Raw genomic sequence first — 26126 nt, forward strand, 5'->3', positions numbered from 1 at the left:
CTTTCAACACTCTCGAAAGAAAAAATCTGGTATTTTTATGTTGTGGTTCTAAAAGATATTTTGTTGAGAAACATAAAGTCATCATAGGTTAAAATTAATTTGAAAAGGTCACAAATTGAAATAAAAATAGGAAATTATTTTAAAATTAATTCCACTTATCTGCCAGAGTTTCAGTTTTTAAAATTAATTTCTCTGTGCCTCTCTACCTCAGATGGATACCTTTTTTACCTTCAGTTTCTTTCTCTTGAATACTTCTGAGAGATGGGAAAACTCTTTCTCACCCAGATCCAGAAAGAAGTGATGGGCCAAAGCCCACAAGCAAAACAAGAAACAAGACAACTCCATGAGGTACTCCATATCGTTGCCTCCTCTTGTGTTCAATAATGTTTCCAGCCAACTACATTTACAGCATGCCCAGGATGGGTGTTCTTTGGTGGTGGTTCTTCCCGTATGAATTTGCTCTGCTACTTCTGCCTCTCATCTTGAATAAACACCTATTAAAGCCAGCAGATGCTTTCCATTGACTGCCAGGGACTTTGAAACATGGAATAAATATGAATTTAGAAGCTGACCTAGAGACACTCCTGTTTCAGCTATCTCATCTTTACTTTCAAACTAATTCTTTCCCACTTGGAAAACACGCTATGTTTATGTGCTCATTTTTTGGACGTACTAACAGCTTGGGGTTTATTTATTTGGTGTATATTAAAAGAATCAGCTCTGAATGGAAGAAACTTGATTTTTTTTTTTGTTTTTGAAAAAGCTAAAGATACCTGCTTAGAATTCAAAAATCTACTCAAAACTCTGCCTCTTACAGAAAGTCAATTCCAGATACATTTCATAGTGTTTTAACTGGAGCACACTGGCCCTTCCACACCATTTCATACACAGACCCAGATACACCGGCTGTCACAGGCTCAGCTCTACATGCTCGAGAATAAAAATAACCCACGTATTTTAAAAGACATTTTAAAACTGCCTGGAATAACTTTTCAGTAGGAAAAACTTGAATTTACAGCAGCATCATCTTTGCAGGGTAAATATGAGTGCCACAGGTCACAACTGAAAGCCATTTCTCTCCTGGAGGGGTTTAAATACCCCATTTCTAAACTAGCAAGAATTCAAGGCTGAATTTTTAAGTGACACTGGCCACATCTGCCAAATGTCCCAGCCCGGTCCTTCAGCCAGCCTAGAGCTGGAAGGAAAGTCCAAGTTTCTTGGTAAAAAGGTAGAAGTTTCCTTGGCAGTTTTCTACAGGGTCTACGAATTATCACATCCATGGGTTGCTCAGAAGCCATGGGATTTTCTTCCCCAATTTAGATTTACCCACAACAGGCCAGCAATGAGCCAAATGGTCAGCCTCTCATTTTTACATGTGTCAGCTCGTGGTCTGACTCCTGTGGCTGCTCCCAGCGCTGACAGGCTAGATCAGGATCAGACCCCGCGGGGCTCATGTGAGAGGTAGGAGCAGAAGTTCCTGCTCCAACCGCTCGCCGTGGCTGTGGTCCATCAGAGGCACATTAGAAGAGACGGTTTTCCTGGAGGAAGATTTCAGACCTCCATATTGCATTAGAAATAGTGGCAGCAAAGCCCTCCTGAAGGGAAACGCCAGGCAGTCAGTGGGAGCTCCTTCGGGGCAAGGAACTCTCAGGCATCTCTTTACGGACAGGCACGTTGCCGTGATCGCGACTGCAGAGGGACATCAGGGGAATCTGCTTCCAAACGGCAGAGCCCATAAGGCGTGTGGGCTGCAGATGGCTCACCTCCCCTCCTCACTGAAACATGGCCAGAGCCACCGCTTACCCTGCATCCCCTGGCCAAGCCCCGGGATAAATACAGCGTTATCAAAATGGTCCCTCTTCCTGGCCACTCACCAAGAGAACTCCACCCAAGGCATACAGAAATATCCCACTCTTTCCATCATCAGATTAAATCCAAGGGCAGCATGAAATCACAGGATGATCCCTTAATCAATAAGCAGCAGCAATAAACTACAAACACTCTTCACATAACCAGTTCCTTACTCCCCTCTCCCCTTCTGCAGCGGCAACACACGTCTTACTTAGACTGCGGCAGATGCTGGACATTTGTTCTGGCATCAGACGCTGTCCTGGGACCCTTCTTTCTTCCCTCCCCTGGGCCCGATCAACTTTGCAGTTCAAGGAATACTAATGCTTCCCTCAAATTCTCGCTGAAAGACAAGGCTGCATTCTTCTACTCTCAATCCACAAGGTAACTGTTTAGATGACCCAACTTGCATATGTAAATTGAATTCTTTAGAAACCAGAGTGCAGTGGGATTCCAGACAGAGTGCTTATGGGATGCTCTGGGACTTTTTCTCTCTTCGGCACATATTTTTCTGGGGAGGAAAACAGCATTGCTGGCTAGAAATGGGTGGGAAATTGTTTCCCATTCTCTGAACCTTTTCTGAGATTTCAGCAAGTTTCCATTCTGTGCTGGGACAAAGAAAACAAACAATCAAAAATCTTTCATAGTTTTTAAAGAAGCGACTACAGGGCGCGCCGTCTGCCCAGAGTAGCCAACAGATGGCTTGTTTGGGAAGTCATCTGCAATCCAGTGTATCCAGCCTGCAAACCCTGAGCTGCTGGTCTCTCAAGCCCCAGGTGAGGCAGTTCTTTCCTAGGATACCGTGAGGCTGGGCTCTCTCCAACCTGATGGAGCAGTCGCTTCACATAAACCTGCTGGAGGGGAGTCCTGAGCTCACCTCTCACAGACACACGCCTGCTGACTGTAGTAACCACCGGGCTGCACTGCCAGCCCTGCTCCTTACCCTGATGGCTATTAAATCATTTACTTGAAGTAGAAAGGCTCCAACAACACTGACTGAAAGAGGCCAGTGTGGCTGAATCACTGTTTGACTCAGGGGAATAAAGTCCTGCTTGATGATTTGCCCACATCCCAGGCAACTGCACCAGCCGCTAGCCGTTTGCCTTTCCTGGGCTGAACAAAGCCTTTTCCCAGTAAAACTGCTGGTCATGATCAAGGCATTTGTGACTGCCATGCACCAGGCAGCAAGAAACAGGGCAGGGATCCCCCCTCTAGCTCCACAACTGGATGAAATGCCATGGCAGCACTGCAGGGTCATCCCTGCTGTCAGTAACTGTAAGGTTGCACAAACACATCTATGCAGCCCTCCTGACCTGAGTGACTACTTCTGTGCAGCGCCAGTCGGACATAAGTTGAACTCAATACCTTTTTCCCGCATTCCCTGACTCAGTATGGACAACCCACTCACACTTCGACACTGTGCAAACAGAAGTGATGGATTTAAAGATGATCTCTGCTTCCCACCCTGGTCATGAGAGTCCTCATTCTGAAGATCGGGGTCTTGTTTCCAGAGCTGCCACTGCTCTGCTCGTGGATCATTTGATCTCCTTTCTCTTTGGGATCTCCAGTGATGAAACAGCTTTGCTTTGTACAGTACTTTTAGTTCTTCTGATGTACAGGGCTATAACAGTAGAAGCATCAAGTCAGTCTGGATACGGTTGGTCCTCCTGAGAGCAAATGGTGCCTCTTGAAGGACTGAGGGTAATCACAGGAGTCCTTGTGCTTAGGAAAAAAAAAAAAAAGTCGGATGCACTAAACATGCTCAGAAAGTTGTAGTCATGTCCGGATTCATCTGTGCTCCCCGCCAGTCTTTACTGCCCCAGGGATGCTCTTGTACAACCACTCTGTCACCTGGAATAATCCACCATGTGGCACCCACTTCTAGAATAGAAATGCAAAAGATTGTTTTGATCTGGTGAATAGATCCTGTAAATTAGTCTCAAAAATGTCCCACCAGCAATGTTGTGACATTGGAGAGCTGTTAACTTTTGATTTGAAAGTGTAGGCTTTCTAGAAAATGGATTTAAGCCTGGATTCAAACTCCGCTCTTGGATTTAGAGTCCCTGTTTGAATGACAGAATGAAACAGGACAGCTAACTGAAGGGTTATTTAGTCTCCACCGGCACTGGCCTGAAGACCCCAGCAGTCTGGTGCACAAAACTTTAATTTGGTCTGCTTTAGTGGTTTAACTACTTCTAGCTGAACAGTGAAAACCCTGCTAAAGAGATGCAATATGGCAACAAGCAACAAGCTCCAGCTAACACTGATGCCCCAGACCCTAGGCACCTGATGGTATGAAAAAACACCAACCAACACAGAAGCATTGAGAAATTCTCCAAGAAATGCAATTACAGCAACCAGAAGGGCCCAGGTATGTGTCTGTGGAAGAACTACCATACCCAGTGTCTAGGGCTGCCATGGATCTGCAGGTGTTTGGAGGTGATGTGACACTGAATAGGTTGGTTTTAATATACTCTTATCTGCTTCTTTTTCTTCTGCAGGTGCCAGTGTTATCACAGATGTGTGATGGTGCTGCATGTGGTTTGACAGGAGCTACCTGCATTTTCAGCAAACTAATTCTTGTAAAGTTATGTTCTGGGGCTCTCTGGGAAGAAAAGGGCTCTGTGAATGAAAGATGCTGTGAGGCAATGACTTGTTGGGGTTTTACGCATGCTACTGATATTCTTGCCTCAGAAAAGCACCATAAGAGGATGCTTTATTAAACTATCTGTTCAACTACTTACTTACTCCCTACTGATTTAAATTTTTGAAATAACTTTCTAAAAAGAGAGGGAGACTCTGGTTTCTCAGCCAGTTTTTCAAAGCCATCCATTTTAGCCTCTGTCTTGATAATGCACAATTCTCTCTTCTCTCCAGCTGATGGATAAACCCAAACACGTAGACCAGAGGCTGGCTGCTGCTCTTTTCACATTTTTAAAAAGTAGCCTTCTGGTGTCTCATGTCGTATTCTCATGATGTTTGAAAGTTTTCATCTCACTCAGAGCATGTGAAGGCCCAGAAAAGGCTTTCCAGTTACTCATCAGCAAAGCTTTACCAGAAGATCACAATAAATGCTTGGCAGGCCCTGGCTTTCCAGTGAGCAATGGTTATGAGCTTGGCTGCATGAAACTGGGACCCTTGATACGTGACGTACTCTAGAGCTGTTTTCAGGAGAAGGCAAGCAGGAAGAGAGTCTTCTGCCAAGGGGAGTATCTCAGATGACTTCAGATAAAGACTGATCTTCAGCAAACGAGAGGATGGGCGACTTGGTGTGCGGAGAGTCAGCCTGCGCTAGCATGAAAACAGTTGTGTTTGCTTCCCTTACTGGCTGTTTATTCAGCGCTTCAGTGAGGCACTGCTGGTCAGAGATGGACTAATAAGGAGGCAAGGAGGAAGGAGTCTTGTTCATGAGCCGGAGGAGAACTTGGCAGGGCTGTTTTGCACCCATCTGCTATAACCACAGACATTAACCCTTGGGAGGGAGGACAGAGCAGTCTTACTGACCAGCTGCTTTGTTTGTAGCAGAGAAACTCAGAATATATTTTGGGTGTTAGAGGCAGGATGGCACCAAGGAGCATGTGCTCTCCTTTTCAGATTAGGATCCAGGTTCCCCATCAATCTAGGAACTGGCAGCAGAAAATGACTATTCAGGTAAAACTTCTGCAGCAGCTGCAGATGAGAATTTTTTTTTTGTTAGAAATATCTATAAGCCCCTATCAGTGAACAGCCGGAGCAGCTTTTATCATTCTAAACCAGTCACTTTATGAAGCAGCAAGACCGCAAAGTCTTTCATCTTAAAAGCTCAACAACAGAAACTTTGAAGCGGTAATGAAATGATGCAGATCTCCACTCCAAAAATTATAATGGTCCACAGGCAAATCTGAAGGCAGCCCTGGAAACAGAAGCCGGTATCCAAAAGACGAGCCAAGACTTCTCTTTCTTGCAGCAGAAATAATCCCCAAACTGTCCTCTGTAATATCTGCAGTTCTTACAAGACGTGGCATGAAGTGAAAGGAATGAAATTTCTAACGGCTCTAAAAATCACTTGGACCTCGGATACGTTTCCACATAGATTTTACCCATCTCACCAGGGCAGCGGTCAGGCCGCGAGGGTGACTCAGCACCGCAGCGCCTAACATGATTTTATTTCTTCTTCATTTAGCCAGGAGCCAGAACTTTCTGGGCTTATAATGTCTGATACTAGCATAAATACCACATTCCTGCAATTTTTTTCTCTCACGAAGTACTAATAGATTCTCTCTACCATGGCTCCCCGTTAACATATTTTTTCTCCTTGGGGACCTGAGAGGTCCCAACCAACATGAGGAGTCCATTGTGCCGAGTACGGCTATGCACAGAAATAGCCAGCCTTTGCTCCAGACACCAACCAGGCTAAACCCAGGGACAGACAGGGTGGGATGAGGAGCTGGAACTTGCCCCCAGGAACGGTGTGGTCACCTGTGGCCAAGGGAGAGAGATGGCAGCAATGCCCTGCCCGCTCTACCAGCTCATCTCCTACTGCTGCAGCAGCCACACCATCCTCCCAAAGAGGCCACAACATATGTATTTCAAATTATGTATATTTTATGCATCTATATGGAACAAAGTGACCTTTTAAGCCAAAAATTATAGTGCAGCGTCAGTGGGTTTTGGCAGGGCAGAGGGACCATGTACAGCAACCTCCACCTGGAGGTCAGCCCCATCTGTCTGTCCCAAAATTTCAGCTGCGCTGGGGAGGACCCGGACCCCTACTCACCGTCGACGGGGCTGAGGTAATCGTGGAGGTGGGCTGTGCTGGCTGCTCCCCCGCTCTGCATCAGGAGGTCCCCGTAGGGGTTCGGGTGGCCGGCCATGAGCGTCATTTGGTGGTAGTAGTCAGCAGGGTTGGCTCCCGGTGGTGGTGGGGGCAGTCCAAAGAGACCTCGCTCCTTCAGGTGCTCGTGAGCCACTGCTGGAGCCGCAGGCAAGGAGAAAAACATGGGGAGAAGGTTCCCACCGCAACGTCAGACCTCGGCGCTGACGTTGGCGGCCCCGTATCCCCCCCGCGCCCCCCGTCAGCCCTGGCTGCACGGCTCCGTGTACGGCTCTCGTGACGTGTGCTTGGGCGTGCTTCTGCGGACAAAAGAAACTAAGCTGGGGCCTCTGCATTCCTCCATTTCCGCAAATTTATAAACAATCTCTCGTTCCCCCTTCTAATAATCCTCCCGTTTGGACGCCGCCAGCACCCCGGGGAGGAGGGAGAGGGCCCAGCCCGCCGGCAGTAGTAACCCTGTCAGCATTAACATCCCTGCCTATTAGGAAGGAAAGACAAATGCAGCCCAGTTCCCGATAGCAGTGCGAGGAAATGAAAGCCAAGGTCTAATGCATAGAGCTAGGTTTAGTGTCTGGCAGCATAAAACCATTTTGGCTGCCAAAGCCAATTACGCTCACTTTCTCCCAGCTGTAATTTTTCAAACCTGCTTCCCCACCCACTTGCCCCATTAACTTATTTACCACTGCCTTAAAATAAAAAAAGAATAAAAGGAAAAGAAAAGAAACCCAAAACACAATGCCTTTTTTTCATAGCAAATAACAAAACTGGCTTTGGAAGGGGAGTACACGCACGTCAGCCATCAGACCTCTCCGCGCCGGGCGGCTGGGAGTTCAGATGACGTTTTGGGGGAGGGAAGAAGACGTGTGCATCTCCCCATCACCCTAGTGATGGTTTTTTTAGCCACAGAAGATAGTCTTATGCTGCCAGACACTGAGCTGCGGGCCTTGTTGCTCTCTGGTGCACTTTGCTTTGTGGTGGAGAAGGGCCGCTTGCCTCCGTAACTGCTTGGGAGCCTAGAGATGCTGGTGTTTGCCGGGTGTGCGGAGACCGGGTCCCCAAACCCCAGCTGCTCCCTGGGCACTGAGCCAGCTGCCTGCAATCATGTAATGAAGCACTTCTGATGAAGTCAGTCATGACTTGCACCCCCCCAAAGGAAAGCAGAGTTGTGCATTTCCCCCTTTCCCTGCTTGGCCATTTTTGTCCGCAGTTCCCCAACACCGGGTCTGCTGGGGCTCGGAGAGCATCACTACCTCCGTGTGCACCCAGCACCATCTCCCCGCGCATCCTCGCCTTCTCCTGAAAGCTGCTGCAGGGCAGCTCAGGAGTAAGGAGGAAGAAAGTATGGACCCTCTCCTTCACCTGGGAGCCACCCTGCCCCAAAACACAAAGCCAACAGGGGATAACCCAGCCGGCGTTGCCTCATCTCAGCAATGACAGTCGCAGCCAGTCCAGGCAGCCGGAGTGACTGTGACCCTCTCTGGGGGAAGCAGGGCTCCCGGTAGAGACATAAGAGCAGGGAAGCTCTTAAGAGAGCCGAGAGCGCTGCAGAAAGGAACATACTTTAAGCAAAATATTTATAATATGATCCAGCAGTAATAGCTATTCTCACGCTCCGCTTTCTCAGTGCAATGATGCAAAACAAATGTGTAGTTAAAGGGGGAAAAAAAAAAGAAAAAGAGACAGCTCTCCCACTTCAGAGAGCAGCTGCGGAGCTTTTGCAGCTGTAAATCCCCGGGTTTTAGGGAATTTCAGTGCTGGTGAGCTACAAAATCACTGCAGTACCAGTAGCACAGTGTCTTACCGTCGGCGGGACTGAGGCCCCTGGCAGCGGAGATGACGGAGAGCGTGGGGCTGCCGTGGACGGAGCGGAGGTAGTGCTCCATGTGGGGTGCCACGTAGGGGTGCGGGGGGCTGAAGGGTGAGTCGCCGGGCCCGGCGGGGTGTGGAGACAGTCGGATGAGGGAGATATCGGAGATGACAGGGCTGCCGCTCAGGGGAGGAGGCCTGGGAAGGAAACAGAGACACGCTGTCACCCACAGCCTGCCCGGAGCGGGCATGGCTGCCTGCCGCCCTTCTCCCTCCCACCCTACCGTCTTAGCCCATGAAGGAGGAGGTTGAGGCCATGATGGGAAAAAACGCCCCTCTTGGCGTACGCAGGGCCTGAAGCCAGCGCAAGCTTCTCGCAGACCTGCACCCGCATTGCACTAAACGTGTATTTGTGCAAGGTGGCTCACCCCAGCATGGCTGCCTTGAAAAGGGGCACGTGCTGCTTCGGGCATCACCCGCACATGCAGGCTGTGTGGAGCACGCCCCGTGCTAGAGATCTCACCCCGTCTCCTTGCACGGGAGGCTGGCTACATGAAGACGTTTGAGGTGAACCCAAGGTTTGCAAGCTCCTCAATGCCTCTGGGTATTCAGATGTTTAGTGCTGCCCCATGCAGACAAAGTCCCGCACAGGGCTGCCGGTGAAAGGATGTAAATAGCGCAAGGAGTACTTATACCACCTTGAGGTGAGCCATGCTTTGCTCAGCTCAGCGTGCGTGGCTCGGCCAGTGCCGGCGGAGCAGCCCTCCCCACCTGCGTCCATCACGGCTTGCACAAACCTCCTTGACAGGTCGGTGGTACGGTTCAGAGGGCAAAAGTTCATGAGAGGTTTTATTGCATGCTTTCTGGGGGCCACCTCTTTCAAATCCCTCAGATCTTCCTCAGGCCAAGTGTTACCTGAGAAAGAAGTCAGTAAATGCTGAGGGATTCAGCAGGTAACAAAAAAAAGTCACAGGCATGTTTCGGCACTCGAGCAGTTTTCTTTAGGGTGAGCAAGGATGGAAGAGAAAGCGTGTGGACGTCTCCCAGACACATCTCCTACTGTGCCCTCCAGCCTCTTAGACAAATCGCAGAGGGTGCAAGGAGGGGAGAAAAAGTTACACACCCTAACCTGATAAGCAGAAAATCTGAGCTAGACACCAAAAAAGGCAGAGCTGTCACTAGGCAAAATGAAAGAGCAAAATCTGCTTTGCATTAGCTCTCTCTGTACTCACAGACTGCTGGAAGCGGAGCTCGTGTGGAGATGCAGGTCACAGCAGGGACAGCATTTGTCCCTGGCTGGGTGCTTTGGCAAAGCTGAGGGAGTTGGATATGCACCCCATGGGGCTGCACCCTGGTCATGGGAGACCACGAGGATTTGGGGTTTCGGAGGTCAGGGGTCTGGGACATGGGCTGAGCTAAGGGATGGTATTACAAATGTCCTTCCCTAAGAATATCCAAATATGCCATTAGCAAGTGCATGTAAGATCCATCTCTCCATGCACAGACAACCACAAACACAAAGGTCTGAGCAGTTTAGACATGCCACCTGCACCTCAGGATCTCGGTCCCACCCTGCTTTATCAACAGTTCAGGTGTATTTTAATTTATCTGTAATACTTGCATATCAACAAAACCACACAGAAATGTAATATAAGCTTTGCAGTCTTATTCAGCAGTTTACGAGCATGTTTGCCTTTGTTTGATCTTCCGCATGTTTCTCTGTCTTTCTGATAAATTAGTAAACCTTGTGGCTTTTTGAACACTTTCTGCTGATGGGTAGTAAATTAAAGGCCTTTTAAAATATTTATAGTTCAAAGCACTTTCCTGTAGCAATACACTCGGTGGCTCACTGGTGTGAAATACAAGGCAGTGAAAACCTATCAGATATAAAGGACTTGTGAAGATGCACAGCCAGGGACACACATACGCTCATCAGACCCAGATCGGGGTTTCGCTAGAGGAACAGCACCAGCATTGAGCCTGTTTTCTTTTACAGCACTGAAAGACAAACTTATGATGGCATGGCTATTTCAGACCTCATAACCTCCCCACCTGCATCACCATGGCCTTTTGTTACCAAAATTATGGGGCAACTGAAGTCCCTCTCCGAGTCACTGTCTGGTGCCTCTCGCCATGACGTCAGCCACGGCGGCGGCAAGCTCGGGAAAGCTGCAGCTGAGGCCGCCGGGGCTGGTTTCTGTCGAGGCTGCTAATAAAGGCAGCCGAGCACGGAGCCGACCAATTTATTTCTACCGGGGAGGAGGGAGAAGTGAATCAAAGTCTCTGTTCCAGATTTAGTTTCAATTCATTTCTAATAATCTCCACCGCCTCATCTGGAAAAAATGAAACAGGATTAAAAAAAATGATGTCATTAAGAAAACATCTGACTAATTTTTCTTCTGACGAAGACTTAATATAAGTGAGGGGGGATGTAAATTAAAAGCAGCCCCAATCTTCCCTGGGCCACAGAGCCTGCCTTAATACATAAGCCATGAAAGAAGTTTTCTTACATATACAATAAGTTCCCTCTTTCATCAGTACTCACAGCTTCTCCCAAAAGGGTTGTGAACTTCTTTGATGCAGGCTTGAAACTATGTATTACCAGGTTTACGAGGCTTGGGAGCCTCTGCTGATCAAACTGTGAGGCCGACATCTAAAACGTGTATAACAATATGAAGGGTTTGCTGTTCATTTTCTGCGTGCTAAATTGGGCAGAAATGCTGGAATCCCTCAGAACAGGAAGACTCCACCCTGGCCAAAAGGTAACACTGGGAAAAAGATCAAGAATTCACCCAAAATGTATGCAGCTGGAGACCCAGGTGGTTTTTCAATATGAGGCTGGCCCTGTGCATAAAGACTGGGTTGGAGAGCAGGCTTCTCCTTACGGCTCTGCTTAAAGCCTCTCCTTGCCACATCTCTCCATCTGTGGACTAGGACAGCCATACTCGCAGCCAGGTCTGGCTTCTGTAAGGTCTCCCAGGCAGGGATCACCTCTCACCGTTGTACACCCACAATTCTCGCAAAGCACCATCCCGCGGCGCAGCACGTCCCAAAATAAGGCGGCTTCCAGTAGCTGCTTGCCAGGAATGGCTCACTCGGCCGGACGCATCCTCCGCTCCTAACTCCCCAAAAGTTTGATTTTTCCCCTTTTTTTCCAGGGGCACCTCTGGCATTATTTCTTATCTAATCCCCAAGCCCCAGATTGTGCCATCGTATCGGCACTCTGCAAATACACAGCAAGAGGCAGCCAAAGCCTCACACGTCTGCTTCTAGACTGGCAAAGGGACAACTAGCTGCTGCCTTTTAGAAGCAGTGGCTTAAATGGGGGAGACATGAGGAGATGCTGGGCGAAGGCGGTTCCGCTCCCACACCCAGCTCACCTCCCGGGAAAGCAGGGCTCCCCCATCCCCATGCCCTGAACCCTGCAGCGGGACAATCTCCAGCATAGTGCAGTGAACCAGCCTGTGCAATGGTGCCCCGGTGCCAGAACTGGGTTTCTCGGTGTGTCCGTACAGCTCCCTGCCCAGACCTCTGCTATCCATACATCACCCCCTGCTCCCTCCCTGGATCCCGCAGATGGCATGAGGAAAACACCCCAGCGCCGGGGGGAGAGCTCCCAGCTCTGCTGAAGCCAACGCTGTAAAAATCTCTCTGTCTGCAGCAGGACGAGGGATTTCACCTGACTGCGTATATTTCTGAAGAAACTGGGATTCTGGTTTTCAAATAGGCTAAGGGAATTGGGTGTCCAAATGCCATTAAATTTAATGGGAGCCAGGGGCCGGTTTTCCCCGCGGCTCCGGCGAGAAGCCCAGGCTCTATAATTAATGCTCAGGACTTGTAGAGCAATTTGCATCTCTGACGAAGCACGTGAGCCCGGATTCATCTCCTTCCCCACCCAGGAGAGGCTATCCCTTCCCCACCCTCTATCAGAGGGAGACACTGAGATGGGAGAGACATTACCTGACCCCATCTAAGGGCTGCAGGGCCTCGTGGTGATGCTGGGGGCATGCACCCCGCTGAAGGCTTTACAGAGCAGGTCTTTACTGGTGCAGTGGATAACCGACCTTGGAAAGCAGAAAGCCTTGCACTATTTACCTGGCTCCAGCTGCCTGCAGAGCAGGACTGTGGGGCAGCATGTACATGCAGCAGCGGAGGAGCACGACCAGCACAAGGAGAGCTACCAGCATCCGCAACGTGACGCACGCTGCCTGTGGGACACTAGGAGATTTCGTGGTTTCCCAGGGGCTGGTCACTCCTTGACTGTCCTTCACCGGGGAAAAGAGATCTGCTTAACTTCCCTGCCGCCTGGGTTTTGCTGAAAGGAGCGCCAGCTTGTCTGAAGCTCCACAGTATCATCCCAAAGGCTGGGGGAAGGAGCTGGTAGTTTTTATTTGGAAAGCAAGGCAAGAAAATTCAGCCCGTGGTTTTCAGTGAGGTGGACCAGCGTGTCCTTGTGTGTGCCTTGGAGCCTGGCAGGCACTTGCCCCCGATGCCGCGGCTCACAGGAACTGTGTGTGTGTGCTGCGTTCAGTGCCTCACAGCTGGACACAGCGCTGAAAAAGGATCCTCGTGGTCCCATGGTGGAAGAGCAGCATCATCTCTGAGGAGCCGGGCTGGGTTTCTGGGAAAGGAAACCCCTCAGGGACTGCCAAAAGCAGTGCTGGCTGCTATGAACAGGGCCTTGGGGTGACTTTTTCTCATCCTGCTCTTCCCCTGCGGTCATGCACCAGCAATCCCAAAATCTTGTATGGTTGAGATGTGGCACCATCTCCCCACTGCTGCAATGCAGGTCTGGAGCCTCCGCAAGGGGCACCCAACAATGAATGCAACAGTTAAAGAAGTTGCACATTTCTGAAATAATCTCCATCAGTTAAATAAAACCCAGAAAAATGAGGACAATTAACCAGCACTAATGTCCCATGACTAGTCTAAATTAATACTTACGTGCCAAATATATTCATTCAGTGGAAAACAAAGGGCTGAATACTTTTCCATATGCTTAATGGAATATGGACACTTGCAGGCAATTGTTTTGCTGTACAATAAAAAAACTGCATAGCTGCTACACAGAGATGGAAGCTAGGAACAGAGCTGCTCATGGGGAGGGGTATCATAGCCTGGTACAGTTTTGCTATAAGAAAAAACGTTTTAAAGCCAACAGTCCCCTCTAAACCCCACATAAAAATCCTTGCTTTTGTTTTGTATTAAATACAATTTCCTGGCCTGGTTTTCGCAAGTCCTGTGTACCCAGAACACCGCCCAAAGTCTGCACGAGATGGAGGAGAGCCATATGGATGCCTGAAAAAGGGACCGTGCTTGTGGCAGACACTGTACATATGGGATGACAAAGCCGTATCTAGCAGTCAACCTAAAACGCCCCAGGATTCATGCTAAACGATTCAGTCTAAACAGCTCTCACCAGCCCCTCAACTTCACCTCTGTTTATTTCTGATTTAAAGGCCCTTACAACAGGAAGGGCGAGAGGTCGCGACACTTGTGCGGTACGCTCAGAATTAAACCCCACGAGGTCCCTCAAAACAAGGTACCTTTCAGAGGTCAAACCTAGGTCACAACTATCGAATTCACATGGCATTTGATCATTCACAAATATTTCCCCCCTTCCCATTTCTTAGGCTCAGGGAGTGGAGGATGCGCCGGGAGGAGCAGCATGGAGCTGCCTTGCAGCCGCCTCTCTCCCCCAGCCACTGCCAGGGAGCGCAGGGCAGCCCAGTAATGAGGCGACGGGGAATCACTCACGCTTCCCAGCTCTCCCAGCACTGCAACAAGTTGATAATTAGCCAGAAAAGTGACCTGATGCTCAAATATAGGGCTATCAACTCGAAGATGCCAGCTTATGTGTCCCGCTAGGAAGAGATCAGGATGGAGACCCAAGAGACATCACTGCTAACTCCCAGCCCTCTCCTGCCAGGATGCTCAGCTCAGTTCATTGTATTTCTTTTTTCTGTATTTTCTCAGCTCTAAAATGGGGTTAATAGTATCTTCTTTCTTTTTCCATACCCACAAAGATGAATATTATAGAAAATCAGAGCTACCTTTGCTAATTCAGCAATTAATGCACTCACTTATAAGAAGCTGTGAAGCTGGACAAAAATGGCTAAAGCTTCTCTGCAGAAATTTAACAGGCACGTTTCGAGCAGTTCCCGTTTTGTCCTCTCCCCTCAAAAATGGCTTTGAGGCGTGGAAAGCATGAGAAATAAAAAAGATATTTTAACAATGAGGGCAAGTTCCCATTAGATGGGTTTATGGACGGAAGTGGTAAATTCAGCGCTGCTGCAAGATTTTACAGCAAAACTAGATGTTTTTCTAAAGGATGCAGAGAAGTGTACTGCAAGTAGGAAAGAATAATTTCTTAATAGTAGGAAAGAATAATTTCTCCCACTGTAGAAATTAAAGGGGGGAATCCTATGGCCAGTGTCGCAGATGTCAGATCAGATAAATGTAATAATTCCTTTGGGCCTTAACAGACACAAATCTCTGAACATAAAATCCCTTATTTGTGGGTTGGTGGTTCGGGCACTGCTTTGAGAAGGATTTAGGTAGATACTATGAAAAATCCCACCATGCATCCATTGGCAATGGCAGTTGTCTAAATACCTCTAAAAATCATGCCTTAAAGTCTAATCTTGTACCACTGAAGCCGAAGGAAACTCTGCCACTGATGGCAGGAGCAACAAGAACAGCCTCCAATTCGTTGATTCTTCTGTTTTCCATCTGCACCATGGAAACAGTATCGTAACCTAAGGTGGGTGCCATTTCTTAGCACAATTTTTTTTCCATCCCTTAGAAAAACATATTCAAGACTTATGCAACTTCTAGCGTATGAGGTCAATTTAATATATTTGTTCCAGGTAAAAAAAAGGATTTTTTTGTTTCCAAATTAAAAAAAAAACCCTAATCATCTTTCATTTTTCCTTTCAAACATACCTGACTTCAATCCTAAATTTAAAATATCTAAAACCAAGAACAAATGGAACAGAAGACTTAATTTCACCTGATATAAGAGTATTATTATGTTTTATCAATTAAATCAAAAGTATTTTCTTTGAGAGCTTGAAACTTTTTTTCTGTCTAAGGTCCACCAGAAGTTAATAACATTCTTAAGCTCACAGATTGTTGGCAGCATCATTTGGAGGGAGCAAATTTGTGAGCCTAAGTACAGGAATAGGCCCTCAAATTAGAAACTCTCCTAACTACATATGGTTTCTCATTGCATTTATGCTGCATTTACCACAAGGCAGGTCTAGTTTAGGCTGACACTTGTAGGCACAACTGCAACACAATAACAACAACAATATCAATATTTGCTTTTAAAATGGAAGAAAAATGCAAATTTTTAATAAGTAAGGTTGCCCTCCATTACACAACACACAAAGAAGCAAGACATCAAAGGTAGAAACTAGAGTTGGTACGGGACCTTCACACCCAAATCAAATTAGTGTCTTGAGGAGAGATCTTTGATTCAAGCTTAATAGTGGTGATTTTTTCTTGGGTTGCTTTATACTTAATCAGCCACACAGCCCACTGTGCAGACGTATGTTCCCAAAGCACATCAAAGCAAGTAAACATTCTGTTTCAGATCCTAATATCCTTTTTTATCCAATTATCTTACTTACATGATCTTTTAATTTCAGTTCTGAAAGCCCACCTTTTCACACAAGCTTTCCTTTAGCGACAGAGGTAGAAGGATGACCAGCTCAGTTCTTGTGAGATACCCACCAAAAAAACCCCACAACGAATAAATCAAAGTGCAGCAGATGAGTCTCTAAGATAGTTTCTTGAGAGATTAATGATTAAAGCCTTCAGAGAAGAAGCATATTTTAAGAAGGGGAACTTCAAGGAAGGTGGCTGAGGGGGAGAGAGGGAAGGAGAGTGAGAGAAAAGGCATGAAAGAAAGCATGGATAAAAGTGCAAGAGCCAATGAAAGTAGTTCAGCGACAGACCGAAGGAGCGATGCAAACCTGGAGGCATGTGAACTTCAGGTTGAAACCACCAGGCATGAGAACTTGATGCCAGCAGTCACAAAATTTGAGAGCTGGGGTGTTGAAACGCTGCGGGCTCCGGGCGGGGAGGGGATGAAGGCTGGGCAGCACTACCGCGGATGTGGTGGGGGCAAGCAAGGTGGGAAGCAGTGGGGAATGAGATGGGAAAGGTTGGATATGGACCAGATCCTGATGGCAGGGCTGAGTAGGAAGCTGAGGGAGATCTGAGAGGATTCGGCACTGGTGAGGGCATGTGGGAAATGGGCGTTGGAAAGATGTGTCGGATGCGACACAGGCATTTCTCCACATCTGATTGATTTCCCTTGGGACACATGTTGAGGATATTAGCACTTTCGAGCGAATACTTTGCTTGTAGCTGTGAAGACACTGGGCTTGGGAAAACAAATGGGAAGTGTATGTGTGTGGGGAGGAAATCTGAATTTTTGATCCCTGCCTAGTGTCTTCTTGCCATGCTACATTTGTGTGGGGGCTTTTCTCCCTTAAAAGAAAATAACATTCAAGTGCTACAGAGGGGTTTAACATTTAAAAGGCTACTCCTGTAGTACTTCTGAAAAGTCCCTTTCCATGTTATGCCAGCACTAACCTGTTGTGGAGAGGGCAAGTCAGTGGCAGCAACACCACAGCAGCAGAGCTCATGGAAGAGTCAGGCAAACCATAGGAAATGCTTATTCATTCACTACACTTTAAATCTGCCTTGGCTCTATACCCGTCATATCCCAGAAAAGCAAAAAAGGACCATTCCTCTTCATCATGACTGTAATACAATCAACTGGCTGCAGCATTACTCTAACCAACGTTAACTAACAGAGTCTATGTCTGACATCTATAATTTCATGTTAACAAATTAGGTAGACTCCCACATTTCCTGGTACCTTGAATGCCCAAGAAGCTCATAACTTTTCTTTATATGCAAAATGTCAGGGAAAGGGCAAACAATGTTATGCCAGAAGACCATAGCCAAATCACTTGGTTGGAATGTGCTGTAAATCACGGGGTGAATGGAAAATGAATCTTTGTTCCAGGACAGCGACTTCCAGCTTTAATGTTGCTGCTAATACGCTCCTTTTCTATTGGGAATGTCCTCTTCCCATAATCCAAGGTCTTTAAATGCTATAACTAAGCAAGACACCAAGGAAGGAACACCTACACCCAACTAATTATAAAAAGCCTGAAATGTCCTACTTCTCTTTTCTGAAGTGCAGGGGAAAACCATCGGTGTTCCAATGGCTTTAGAAAGATGTTGTGCTTGCTCTAAGCAGCAGTAAGCTGTTGTAACTAACTGGAAGCAACCAGAAAACCATGGTTAACAACAGGGAATAAAAAGAAACAGGAACAGGTACAGCACAGCTCTCTACAAAGCCTTTCTAGGCACAACAGTGAGAGGAGCTCTGTATGTAGAGGTAGCTGTGATAGCCACACGGAAACACATCTCACACACACACGTACACACATCCCAGACGCGCTACTGGCATGCTGTGTGTGTACCTGCCTCTGGTGCATCACAGCACAAAGAAGTAGAAGACATGCATTCCTGTAATAGCAAAGCTTTTGGCTGGGGCTCCCTGGGTTTTCTGTGGGAGTTAATTTTACCGGTATTTGACACATTTAAATAGCAACAGCACTCACAGTAACCTCCAAAGGGAAATATTCCTGAACAATACCTAATAAATACATTGATTTCTAATAATAACCATCTGCCCTAAATCTTCTTGCTGACAGGTTTAGTTGGACCAAAGGCCCTTTTCACATCTGCTTCATGACAGTTCCCATCACTACATAAAGACTTTGAAGTGCCCTAACGTGCAGTAAAATGCGAGATAACCTACCAAACTGTCAATATTTCTTCACTTCTAAAAGGAAATGCTAATGGCACTCAAAGAACTCAAGATGTAATGTAAGATCTGATCCAGCAGGCTGGCTGATCTAACCATCCTTTCCTTTGCTATGAGTATGCTGAAAAGCAAGCAATTATATGGTGAAGAGCAGAACTAGGTAAAAGTTTTTCACTGATATGACTGCAGGGAGAAAAGCTTTTTTATTCCACACAAGCTTTTCTCTTGGAAATGTCTGGAGTTTTCTGTACAAAATAAGAGAATTGACAATAAGTTAGCTCTTCCATTTTAATTTCTTCTTTTTAACCTACCACTTTTTTTCTTTCCTTTTTTTATCGTTAGAAAGAAAGTGAACCAGAATGAAACATGGATGCTTTTAAAATCTGGACAACATTCAGCTGGGAGTTAATTTTCCACAGGGAAAAGATGAACACAAATAATTCAGAGAAAACTGAATTTCTCTACAGTTGACTGTGACAAACAAATGGCATTTCTCTACCAGCTCTAGCCTGCAGTGTAAGACTGAGAAAGGCTCTATAGCAGGAGAAACTAAATGCAATAAAGAGAAGCCCAGTCCTGTGGTAAAACCCCAGCACTGCTTGCTGAACTGTACAGCTCCAAGAGACTTTAAAGGAGCCAGGATGCTCCCCCCACCCCCCAAATCACTACCTCATGGATGAGGTGTTTTATAGCTCATCATCCACGTACCACCTGAGAAGCCTTCCTTCCAACACCATTTTGCTCCCAGATCTGTTAGTGCCATTCTCTACAGCTGCTCTCCTATTTTTCCAGTTTTCCAATGACACAGGAAAGTATAACGTATTTATCAAGGAAGGAATAGGGGTCTGATGTTCCCCAGCCATTTACTCCTGAAAGTTTACACTAGTGCTTTTCAACCTGTGGTTTGCAAAACCCTTGGGAATCACAAAAAACCTCCGTCAGGTGCTGTGAAAGATAGCAAAAAACCCCTGCAAGCCTCTTGTTATTCAGGCTAAATTCACTATACCACGTTTGACAACACTGCTGGAAAATTTTTAGGGAGGCCACAGACTGTAATAGCTTTTAAACCCCTCATTGACCCTATGCTTCCTGAAATCAATAAAAATTACATATGAGACATTCTCAGAGTAACCACCGACCACTGCCCCAACCCATCCAACGTCAGCTAGCGCCGGAGCACGCACACGTGATTTAGGCATCTTTGGTACGCCGGCGCAGAGGTAACCCCGTCTCCCATGTCAGCAGCGCTGTATAACCACGGCGACACCTCCCTCCCGCCACCATGCAAAGGAAGACCTGCGGGCCTCATCTTTCATTCTCTTATCTCATGCAGCTATTCCTTATGCAGACACATTTCTGTATACAAATCCCATTATACTTGACCCTCGGTTCACCCTGTTTCCATTACAACCCTGTAGACTCAACCAGACTTGCTCCAGTGCCAACTCTGTGCTGTCATTCCTTGCGCAGAGTGGTAATAAAGAAATCACTGTTTCAAGCTGACAAAGAACAGATTTCTTACTAAGTAAACACTGATGTTTTGGTAGGGAAATTAAGTTATAAAATTGTGTCTACAAAGGGAGACCATACAGATGGAGTTTGTTAAGAGACAGCAATACAGTCAACAGTGGTTAATTCAATTGCCTGCTACTTATCAGATTTTTTTTTAAAAAGGCTTATCCAGCTTTTGTAAACGTAAATGCAGAAAAACATTTCAAAGAGTCATTGTCATCTTAGCTGGAGAGTGATGCACACACACACATAGCCTTTCGAGGCCGAAAAGCCCGCCCTTGCGCATCCGCTGTGGTGGTGTCGGGGTCCAGTGGGTCTGGCACTCGTCAGCCTGGCAGGAGAGGATGGCTGAGCACTGTACAGCTCATCGTCATGTCACCACCCTCTAGTGACTTCCATCCTCATGGCTGTGCCGTGGCCTTGCTTTCCCTGGCCACTGTTCTCGCCGGCCTTTCTGCCTGCATGGTGCCCCACACCACTTTTAGATGCCCCAAACCTTCCTCCAGCTCAGTTAAAAGCAGGGCATTAAGCTCCGTTGGGTAAAGATAGGAATTCAGTATCTCCAGTCCTCAGCTGAGCCTTAAATGACCCCAACCCAACCTTATATGTCATATCTAATTCCCAAAAATGCCAGGTTGACACCAAGTCGCTGAAGCCGTTTCTCTCCTAAATGCAGCAACAGCAGAGGCACAGTCACTCTTTACCCTCCCCTTTCCAGGGAATCGCATCTAGATTTGGGGTGCTGCCTGAAAAACAGGGGGTTTTTTACAGCATCAGTGCTGGCAAAAGCCCCCACACATCCTCCGCATGCTAACGCTTCCAGTGATGGTCCGTACTGCTGGACTGGGAGTAGAACCAGGAGGTTCCCCATCACTCCACAAACCACAAAAACCACCCTTCTTTCATCTCACCAAACACCAGCTTATGCTCCTGTTACGGCATCTAATTGAAGAGAGGGATGAGACCTCCAGCCCCGTTTCTACTCACTCTGCCAAGCCCTCCAACCATGCAGAGCCAAGGAAGAGGTGGATGGTGTATTTGCAGGTGCTCAACTCACACATTACAGCCATTGCTTTCCACAACTGCAGCCAAAGTCTGTCTGAGATGATACTCTAGGTAGTCTGAATATAACCGCAATGAAAGGAGGTACGTTTTGGGGACAGTTTAAAACGACCAGAGAGTTGTGGGTTTTTTTTTTAAACATTTTGTCAGGAAGGATAGAGAAATAGATATATAGGAGAAAGTTCACAATGGGATTCGGTGTGTAGCATGATGTAAAGTCTCAGGCGAGCCAAAAGGTGTTAACACTGTGTGCCCTTTAAATGATGCACTTAGCCAGTAAAACGAGATGTGCTTAGTTTGGAACTATGTAAATACACTCATTTTATTAATACAAGGTAAAAATATAAAAAAGAGATATTGCCGGGTAATTAAGTCACCAAGTATTAGTTCTATTTAAAATTCAAGAGAAGGGATATTAAACATACTCAAATTTTAATGAAAACATTTGCAGTGGCTTTAATAATTCAGAGCAAAATTTTATTTAAACATTTCTCTCCAGTTTTGGAGAAGGCAAACACAGGGCCATTGTACTACGATCTGGGAATGAGAAAACAGAACTGCTCAGGTGCAGTGGATTATTTTACCTGTTTAGACAGCACAGTATCGAACAAACCAACCCTGGAAATCAAAGCTATGCTGAAATCCCAGCAGCAAGGTTTTCCATGTGATAGCAGCTTTTGAAAAATACCATCAGTCATCTTTTGCGTCTTCCAGTATCTTTTGTAGCCTAAGTTGATTTCAGTGGGGTGTAAGCTCCTACATGCATTAATTGTGGGAGCAGGCTGTTGATGGGATTTTGACATCTAAACACTTCTGGCTCAGAGTTTACTTTGAAAATAGGACTTACAGTCCTGCACTTTGCATATTTTGGGGGTTTTTTTTAGTTGTATGTGCTGCTTGATTTGCTAAAATAAGTAAAGGATGTAACAGGTGAAAATAAAGCAGATTTTTAAAATATTTTATGGTTTAAATAACCTATAGTGTTATTAGCAACCAAGGAAATTCAACTATACAGGACTGAACTTCTAATATTAACAATTCCCTTTATGCGTGTCATATTACAGTGCAAGTTTTAAAACTGTTCATAATGTAATGGCAAAATAATTACTCTTACCCAGCACTGCAGCACACATTTGGTACTTGTGAATGCTATAAGGACTAATACAACCATTCACGCCTGCTATAAAAGAGCTTCTAGCTAATAAAAAAAGGTACAAGAAGGCACAGACCATTTTCTAAGCTCAGTCATAGAGTATCTGAGGGACAGAACAAGTGCAAGAAGAGTTGTAAGGACCAATGGGTAGGAGATAAACTTTTAACTACACAAGTCGCACTTGAAAGCTCTCATTCTGCTGTTCAACAAAGCAGGACAAAAGTTTGATGAGCCAAAAATGAACAACAAATGCAGCTCATGTTATTGTACCCACGGATTTTTACTGGCATATTTGTCAAGCTCTTGTGACACTCCTGATGATGCCAGATTCCCTGGCTGCACCATCTCTATCTTCTACCTTCAGCCTTCAAGAACAGCGTCTAAAAGTCTCCAGTTTCATTTTAATCGAAGATTTGCTCCTGGACTCCAGAGGCTCTTTCATCTGAAACTCAAATGCAATCAGGGGGAGTGCAGACCACTATGCACTGTAGGCAAGGAGATTATCTTTCAGTGTAGCTTTCACCCACTGAGGATGATAACAGGAGGAGGAGATTAGATTGAGACCTGGCATTGATAAGTAAGGGAGACTGCACACACACAAACACAGAAATCCTTACTGCACCGGACGTTCGTTCATAGATCGCAGCAATTTTGCTAGTCAATGTGTGAACCACAAAATTGCCCTGCCTGGGAGAAAAGCCACCAATGAACACAGCGTTGGTGGGGTTGGGGTTGGGGTTGGGTTTCTGAACAGCAAAGCAATGAAATCAATCACAGCAACCAGAGTCTGGATGAAAGCCAGTTTGGCAACGTAATCAAAAAAACAAATGAAGCGATAGGAAACCACTGCATCTACTACAAGATTTTGGGAGGAAGCATGATCTGCTCTTCAGCGCAAGGCACCTTGAGGAATTTTCTTTCCCTCAGTTTGTGCCATTTACTCAGTGAATCCCCCTGGGAAAGGTCACTCACCTAATACACTGCACCAGTGTGGCATGCCTGAAGCAATGTGACATCCTTGTGCAAACCAAGCCCAAGTCTCTGCTCACCATCTGTCCTTATCAGAAACTGTCACGTAATTCACCAGAAATGCAAACCCTGCTCCGCAGAGATCAAGTGTGGAGAAACCAGGCTGATAGGGTCCTGAGGCCCCTCAACACATCAGGATCTGAAGGGAAAGAAGCTACAGCTCACAGCTCTCCTACCTTCTTCACATTTGGCAGAAGCTGGCTCTTAAAAAAACAAACAAACAAACAACTTTTTGAGGAGTTTCTTATTCTTGCAGTAACACTTCTCTCGGCACTGACAGGATTCAAACCAGACGTGGTCGAGGGAAGTCTGGAGTCATACCAGGTTTAGATCTCACATGCCAAGAGAGGTCAAGACCTAGCCAAGCCTTGAATAGATGCCTTGCAAAGAAAATCCCAGGACACGGAGGAAGTGGTGTTGGTGGGAGAGTGCCTTTCCCTCTGACTCATGAGGCAGCACCACGTGACAATGCTCTGGTGAGGAATACGGAGCAGCCATCATTCCCATCCGCTAAAGCCCAAAAGTCCGGTGCATTTGTCCTCGGTTAAGGTCCTGTGGGACTCTTAAAAAGACATGGGTTGTAAAATATCTAACCTGGCTCAATTCCATCTCAGTCTCTTACATTCTGGTCATCTCATTGGTGCATGCCCTGAGGGAGGGTTTGAACTTTCCTGACCTAACCTGAAAATTAGTTTGGTTATGCGTGCATGTACAACTTCTTTTTCAAAGATGGCTGGAAATTTATTTGGAGTTTGGAAGTCTTCTATTTTTTTCAAGTGAATAAAGCAGTTTGGGGTCTGCTGACAATGATTTCACTATGATAATTTCTCTCTTTAGAGACTTCTACTGGAAATAATATATAAAAAGCTAATAACTATTTAAGAGTTCAAATGTACTAGATAAAACTTTGCAGATATTTTGCTTTTCATCAGTTCTTGGCATTACTTCTTACAGAGAAACACTTAGGCTGGAGGACTAGGAAGAAAGGCAAAAAGCTAGAAATAACTTATACGATTTCTCCACTGGGAACTGACTGCAAAATCCTTCCCACTGGTCTACAGATAATAGAGTTATGCACCCTGACCTAGTCCCTACCATATATTAACTCGCATACCCTGACCCCCACAAGATGCCATCACAAAATGGGTGCCTCATGATCAGGGTAAAACAGCAGCAAAAATGTCATTTTGGTTCCTTCCACGGAACGGAAAACATCGTTGGCTCCTAGAGGGTCAGTAACTGGTGATCAGTTACTCGAAGCAGCACCTCAAACAGTTAATTGCTTGAAAATTTGCTGTTCCTAGGAAGCAAACACCAGGACATTTTGTCCACATGGTACCATTGCAACTAGGCTCCTCCAAGTTGGCCTGTTTGACATCAGCCCCAGGATCTCTGTGATGATGCTGGACTCACAGAGCTGTAGTCCCTCTTCATTAGGCCTTGACTTCTACTTTGCTGAAACTATCTAAAGAAACATTACTGAAGTGAAGCCCTTCATGAAAATACCAACAAATACTCCATTACTGTAATAGGTCTGAGTTCAACTGCCAAGTCCATATTGTCACATGAAAAATCTCTAATATAAACTATTTTTACAGCAGGAATACACAAGTGGGATTTAGTAAACATTTCTGTTTTATGGCATCTTCAGAAGAACACCGCTTTCCAGGACAGTATGTGAACATGCATTTAAGTTCCTGTGAAGTCAACAGACCTAAGCAGGTATTTCTAATTAAGCATATACTTAGGTGTTTTCCTGAACAGGGAGAGACTTAAAAACAGTTCTGTAGCCTAGATCACTTTCTGTATGCCCCTCTGCCTCATCAGCTCATTATTTCTTTTCAAATCTCTTCTACAAACATCTCTTCTCCTTCTTTGCTAATCCCCATAAGACTGATCTTCCTTTCATTTACTGATTTGATGACTGAATGTGTTAATTCCTTCACCACCCTATCTTTCTACACCCTGCTTTTTCTCATCTACAATGCAGTTTTCTCTTGTAAAATATTGTGCTGCACTTGAGTTGGGATGAAAGACAGCACATGAAGTCAAGTGTTTTATCTCAGAGTGAAGACAAATAGTCTCAAACAAGAATATGCATGTAAGAACATTGCCCTAACGCAGCTGTAAGCTTGAAACCTTCCTATTTTTAATGTATTAACCACACTCTGGTAGTCTTTCCTCTACCAGTGGTAATTTGGGATGTGTGGTTACTCTGTGGGATCTTAAGAGGCTCTCAGATGAAACATTCAATCAGCAGGTAACAGGTCCTGCAGCTGGTTTGCAAATCAAAAGCCATGTAAGTAGCTCCAGAACCAAGCTAGGAAACCCTCTCATGAAGGGGCAAGAGGAGGAATAAGACAAAATCTTCTCCAGGATGCTTTACAGGATCGAAAGGAAAATATTTCAAAGGTCCTTACAGAATTTAGGAACACACATTTATTTCTCAGAGAGACTTAAACTCAAAAAGCTCAATGTGACTGCATTTCATACAGCCCTAACGTATTTTTTCAGGGATGCCTGACTGCACCCAGGTGCTGTTGTAAGTGACTTGGGTCCATGTGTGCAGGGTAGGAAGACATGTAAGAGAGAGATAAAATGAGTTGCGGCAGGAAGAAATACCTCTGCTGTGAGGAGGGTCCACCTGTACGAAAGAAACACTGACGCACCACTGCACTTGTAGAAGGGGCAGGAGGTGGTGGTGGAGCCCAACTCTCATGTTTAATCTAACAGCAGGTGCTCAGCAGCATGCAGACCATGGTACAGGTCCTTCTGCTGCTCAGGAGGTGGAAAAGGATAGCTGCTACCTCCCAGGCTCCTGCCGTGCTGTAAGGTGTTCCCCCCGCAAGTATCAGCTTTAAAAAATCATCAAAAGGCTCACAATTTTCTGGTTTCAGTATCAGCTACCATGATCAATTACATCAAAACCCAGCCCCATACATGCCAATAAAGTGAGCCCAGAGAATGGAGTAAACTTGCTCTTGAAGTGGAGTCTGGCCAACTGATATCAACTAAACCTTGAATATGGTTTTTCCATGGCACATCCTCCC

General features: G+C 46.0%; 1 protein-coding gene across 2 annotated transcripts in view; it reads right to left on the minus strand.

Annotated features, from left to right (window-relative positions):
* GLI2 (GLI family zinc finger 2) overlaps window positions 1–26126 on the minus strand; it is a 143668-nt gene that overhangs the window by 31416 nt on the left and 86126 nt on the right. For both annotated transcript variants that reach the window (XM_059820111.1, XM_059820110.1), the window contains exons 3-4: window positions 8463–8665; window positions 6605–6796 (exon numbers count right to left, since the gene is read on the minus strand). In XM_059820111.1, the coding sequence (XP_059676094.1) occupies window positions 6605–6796; window positions 8463–8665 (395 nt within the window). The remainder of the gene's footprint in view (window positions 1–6604; window positions 6797–8462; window positions 8666–26126) is intronic.

The sequence above is a fragment of the Gavia stellata genome, chromosome 8, assembly GCF_030936135.1.
Source record: "Gavia stellata isolate bGavSte3 chromosome 8, bGavSte3.hap2, whole genome shotgun sequence".
Taxonomy (NCBI): domain Eukaryota; kingdom Metazoa; phylum Chordata; class Aves; order Gaviiformes; family Gaviidae; genus Gavia; species Gavia stellata.